This window comes from Hordeum vulgare, chromosome 3H (genome assembly GCF_904849725.1).
Source record: "Hordeum vulgare subsp. vulgare chromosome 3H, MorexV3_pseudomolecules_assembly, whole genome shotgun sequence".
Classification (NCBI taxonomy): domain Eukaryota; kingdom Viridiplantae; phylum Streptophyta; class Magnoliopsida; order Poales; family Poaceae; genus Hordeum; species Hordeum vulgare.
This window is the reverse complement of record NC_058520.1, coordinates 591744290-591749962: the sequence shown is the minus strand read 5'-3', so window position 1 is coordinate 591749962 and position 5673 is coordinate 591744290. Positions and strand designations below refer to the sequence as shown.

At 45.8% G+C, this 5673-nt stretch overlaps 1 protein-coding gene across 3 annotated transcripts; it reads right to left on the bottom strand.

Moving 5' to 3' along the window:
• Nucleotides 1-675: 675 nt before the first annotated feature.
• Nucleotides 676-5261, bottom strand: LOC123445430 (putative pentatricopeptide repeat-containing protein At5g59900). Of its 3 annotated transcripts, XM_045122417.1 has the most exons (4): nt 2305-5261; nt 1622-1846; nt 1386-1517; nt 676-1255 (listed from the first exon to the last, which is right to left on the bottom strand). In XM_045122417.1, the coding sequence occupies exon 1, from the start codon at nt 5183-5185 to the stop codon at nt 2435-2437; it is 2751 nt and encodes a 916-aa protein (XP_044978352.1). In that variant the 5' UTR covers nt 5186-5261; the 3' UTR covers nt 676-1255; nt 1386-1517; nt 1622-1846; nt 2305-2434. The 3 variants fall into 3 exon arrangements, with proteins under 3 accessions (XP_044978352.1, XP_044978351.1, XP_044978353.1); XM_045122416.1 differs by lacking the exon at nt 1622-1846; XM_045122418.1 differs by lacking the exons at nt 1386-1517; nt 1622-1846.
• Nucleotides 5262-5673: the final 412 nt, after the last annotated feature.

Below are 5673 nucleotides of genomic sequence, written 5' to 3'. Positions count from 1 at the left end.
TCTTTGGAATGGTGTGTGTGGGGTGTCTTATGTGTGCCGCTCAGCGATTGTGATGGTTTTCGCCCGGTTTTCTATAATTAACTGGGCAATCTGGTTTTCGCTCGATTCTCCTGAATTAACCGAGCAACTCTTTTTAATGAATGCAGGAATCCTGCCGTTTCAAAAAAGTAGTTAACTGGTTTGTTTTCTGCAGACTAATCTGAGGTGAAGGGAGCAGCCTTGCAGTCGAGGACTAGATCTCCTAGGTCCAAGCGTGGACTGATAACACCACACTTGTACAATCTTCTATTCAGCTTCACAACTGGCATACCTGACCTGTGATCATCGACATATTCAGATTCACCAATTAATGTATCCTGCACTCAGAAAAAGCATCATCAGTTTCTATGGACACAGGTGCAGCATAGTTTTACAACTTTCAATCAAGTAAGGTTGTGCATGAAAGACCATAAGCATGACAACGAGGAATTCAATGACAACCTTCCACGATGGTCTGCACATCACTTCTCTCTTACCACGCTTCTCTGTACTGTACATGCTCTTAAGAGCATCTCACCAGTTTGCTGCAAAGTGTGCTAGAGGACATAGGACTACATGAACATCTTGAAGTACCCGTACACCTCAAAAAGGGCTTATCAATCCAGAGAATCAATGGATCAATACTAGACACATGCATAAATATTGTAGATGTGTTTTTTTTCCTATAAACTTGGCCAAACTTAAACAGGTTTGACTTAGAGACAAGAGTAAGTGAGTAGTTCTTTCACAACATATTTACAGGAACATTTGCTTCACAAACAAGAAAAAAACAGATTGCTCGATACTGCTGATAGCCTGACACCAAGAAAAAATAATGAAATTATCCATGCTTCCAACCTGGGATGTCCACTAGACCTACATGTAACCGTGCTGTAACTTCCTCTTCGGAGGCTGTACTATCCCCCTTTTCAATGCAAAGAAACGCAAGGCTTTTGCGTTTTCTCAAAAAAAAAAAGAAATTATCCATGCTTCTCAGGGTTAAACTGTTGGTATGCATGATCATTTATGGCTTTGCTTCTATATATGGAGGGATGGCCACAGTTTGTACAGGTAATGGATCTATTGTACATCAAACAAACTGTGCAGCCTGAGCAAACGTAAGAAACTTCAACGACAGATGCCTATATTATCTGCTTGAACTTCTTCCATTTCAGAAGGATGAGCGCAAAAATATCCCAATTACAGCATTGTCTTATCCAGGCTTCCAGCATAGTTCCTGGTAACAATGCAACAAATAGAATACGTTCAGTCAGATCATGCTATATATCACAAGGGGACAACTCATAATAGATAAACAAAAAATGAATTATGAACAGGCAATGTGAGTAGTTTGCAAAACAAGAGACCTTGCCCAGTTGCTCCATAACTAATGGATGACCACATCAACAGAAACTAGAAGTGGCATCTGTACAGATGACCACACCTTCAGAAATTAGGTTGGTCGTGATGTACAGACCATGATTACAGACACCATGTCCCTGTTACAGAGCATGTTCAGTTTTTTGTCCATTGCAGTTAACATACTAGCTTCACACAGATGTTAAAGTTGAACGAAAGCATAAAAATGACAGATAAGTTGTACCATGCAGAGGACTGCAACTGTAAAACCCTGGTTATGGTCACCGAGCTTAGATTTTGAGGAGCTGGAGCTACATATACTATGTCATGGCCGGATTCATCAAACACACAGCATGAAAAAAGTGGAACAAGGCATGTGTCCTGCATGCTTCAGATTCATCAACCACTCCAACCATCACTAATAAATCCATTTCGCTGATATGCTCAAAACTCAGGCATCGCCATATCACTGTTAAAAAGTGTAAATGCCCATGTTACTCGATCAAACTAAAACTGTATTCCAAATTTTATTTAGTCTTTCTTTTCTTCCCAATTATAGTTTTCTGTTTACATGTTAAGAACTGAAACTGCAAACAGTACACATTAAGTTTGATCTTCCTTATTTCATTCATTCTAATTACAACTAAAGGCAGCAAAAAAGAATCACCGAAATGAAGCACGTAATTAGTCTATTTTGGAGTAGCCGATCAACTCCTTATTCTATGCAAAAGAGAAACTGTCATGAAAGAAACAACACCAACAGCTGACAGTATACAAAAGCAGTTACCCAGGGCAGTATAATCCACTGAGTTGTAACTTGTAACAATTGATACAGCATTGTCAGGTTAAGACCTATTTACTAAAACATGACAGGAGGTACAAGACCTACAATTAGGTTGTGAATTAAAAAAAAGTTAGATTGTGCACCTGAAAGAAGAATTTGCATATTCTGGTAGCCCCAGATTGTCCATGAAGCAACTGCACAGGGCACTCCTCGGTGTGATGTGAGTCAGACTAATCAGGTAACGGATAATAATGGAAACGGTGACCCTAAACATCAGGTGTTCGGCAGTATAGTATCTTGCTTGCTGGTCATAAGAGAGGTTCCTAAGAAAAGAGCTCTATATGTGCGCCAGTTCGGTTGCACCCCTTTCTGAATCATATCACTGTATATTCCCAAAACCTTCTCAAGTTCACCATTAACATTGCACCACCTTATCAAAATATTGTATGCTACAATATCAGGCTTCAATCCCTTGTACAGCATTTCATTCCAAAGCTCAAACGCTTTATTTGTATCACCCTTCTTGCAAAGCTCATGTATTACTGTAGAATAGCTAATGCAATCAGGAAAAAGACCATTTTCAGTACACGTACTAATAAGGCCAATTGCTTCTTGAATCTGCCCAACCTTACAGAACCCCTTGATCAATGTGTTAACTGTCACTATGTTAGCAAGAGAGCCTCGAAGCATGGCGAAATAAAGATCTTTAGCTTTCTCCAGTTTACCTTCAGTTGTAAAACAATCAAGAAAGCAATTATAAGTATAATTGTTAGGAAGGAACTGACTGGATAACATTTCTTTACAGAGGACCTCTGCTCTGCTCAAATGCCCTGACTTGCAGAGATTATTTACTAAAACTGTATATGTGACGGTATTTGGAAAGCAGCCATCAGCAATCATGTTATCCCAACACTTTAAAGCTTGGAGCATATTTCCTTCTTTTGAGTGCATGTCAATCATGCATGTATGGAACACATTGTCTAGCCTGACACATTTTTCTGTCATCTCCCTCAATAACACACATGATTTTTCCGTATCATGCTGCTTCAAGGCTGTATACACAATAATTGTAAAGCTGACAAGATCAAGGTTGACTCCCTGCATTGCCATCTCATCCCAGACATGGTATGCTTCGGTCAACCTTCCTTCTCTGCACAATCCATGCATAAGTGTGGTTAGGCTAAATTTGTTCAGTGGGCAGTTGTTTTCTAGGTCAGCAACAAATTCCTTTGCTTTCAACGCTCCACTGGTCAAGCATAATCCACTTATCAATGGTCTATACGTGTAATTGTCAGGTGAGAGGCCCCTATCCACCATTTGATCATATAACTGGAATGCCTTTCTTACATTGCCTACCAGGCAATACCCTTCTATCATGACATTATAAGTTGCTTCATTTGGTACTAGGTTGCTGTCAATCATCTTAGTGAACAACCGAGAAGCTTCATCCATCTTTTTATTCTTGCACAAACCATTGATAAGTGCTGTGAACGTATAAGTGTTCCATGCAACACCCTTTTCAGCCATCTCCCGGTGGAGTTCGATGGCACTGGACAGATCCCCTTTTCTACAGAAACCAGCAATGAGTGGAGAATATGAAGCTGCGTTCGGTGTCACTCCAATGTCAGTCATCTCACTCAAGAAGCCCATCGCCTTGTCTAAATCATCCTGTTTGCAGCAACAATTAATCAATGAATTGTACGGATAGACTGTCACTCTGACACCACTCTCCCTCATCCTATCGAACATGTCAAGTGCATCCTCCATCATCCCCCTTTTCGAGAGTGAATGTATCAATATAGGATAAGTCACCTCATTAGGCTCCAGACCCCTGTGCACCATCTCACTGAAAAGCCGATCTGCCTCGCAAAACATACCACTCTTGCACAGGTTATCAAGCAATGCATTATATGCAAATATGTTGGGCACCATGCCCAACTCACCCAACTGACAAGCTAAGCTGAAAGCCTCCTGAACCTTCCCCCTCTTTCGTAGCCCATCAAGCATAAATGAGCAATTGGCCTCTGATGGCACCAACCCCAGCCTGGCCATGTCATATGTCATTCTCAATGCCATTTCCAGCTCCTCCGCCCGACAGAACCCATACACGAGCGTACGGTAAGTCACTTCGTCAGCTGTAATTCCTCCAGCCACCATGCTGTTCTTTACATCCACCGCCTCCTGAATGCGATGATTCCTGCACAATCCGTAGATCAATACATTGTACGGCACCACACTGACCTTGACCCCCTCATGATGCATCCTTGCCAGAAGCCCCTTGGCGCCGTCAAGATTTCTGGCCTCGCAATACGCCCGAATCCCAGCAGTGTAAACATGCTCATCCAGGCGAGCACCAGAGTGAAGCATTTCATCGAACAGGGCACGAGCAAGGGTGAACTGACGAATCTTGACAAGGGAAAACAATACGTGGGAAGCCGTGTACTGGTTGGGAGTGATGCCGGCGGACAGGGACAGGTGAAGCACGGCGGCCGCGTCGCGGGCGCGGCGGAGGCGGAGGTAGGAGGAGGCGAGAAGCGAGGCGGCGGCGGCGGTGGCGGCACGCGGGAAGGTGGAGAGGGAGGAGGCGTGGGAGAGGGAGGAGAAGGAGGTGGAGGCGGACGGGGAGGAAGACGCGAGGGAGAGCAGGAGGGAGGCGGCGTGCGGGGAGGGGGAGGGGGAGCGGCAGCGGGACGGCGAGGCGGGGGCGGTGGCGGGGGCGGAGATGAAGGAGAGCGCGAGGAGGGAGAGGCAGAGCGGGGAGACGAGGTGGGGCGGCAGGAGGAGGAGGAAGCGGCGGGAGAGGTCCGGGCGCGAGAGCGAGGCCGGGAGGAGGAGGAGCGAGGAGACGTGGGCCGGGGCGAGGCGGCTGCGGAGCAGCGGCGCCGCCAGCGCCGGCGGCCAGGCGGAGGGCGCGGTGTGGTGGAGGAGGTCGGCGAGGAGCTTGACCATGCCGGAATGTGAGGTGGCGGGCGTGGGGTTGGGGTTGGGGTCTCCGGCCCGGTGCCGGGGTGGTGGCGGAGGCATCCGGCCGGCGGCGAGGATCGCCGGAGTGGGTGACGGTCGGGTGGTCAGCTGGACTGATGTGGGGTGACTCGAGTGGAATGAATCTGGGCGGCTTCAGATGAAAAGAAATGAGAAAAAACGAAACTGGACCGTCCGACTAACGATAGACGGCACAGATTCTAACCGATGGTGTTTCGTAGACACAAAAAAAACTTCCTCTGTACACAAAGGATCCCTCATCTCTGTTTTTTTTTAAAACAAGGATCCCACATTTCTGGTTAATTTGCAACCATGTCAAAATTGGAGAAGCCATGGTTCAGCTTGGACATATTTAATATGTCGATTTTTTTAGGGCGAGTACCCAGCGGCCCAAATTTGGGTTAGACGCATCATGCCCGCTCGTTGTGCTGCGTTCTAGCCGCCAAATCAGGTCATCACACACGCTTTTTGCCCCCAAATCAGGCGAGCGTGATGCGGGACCATAACGAGACAACCAGCCATCAAAGCTC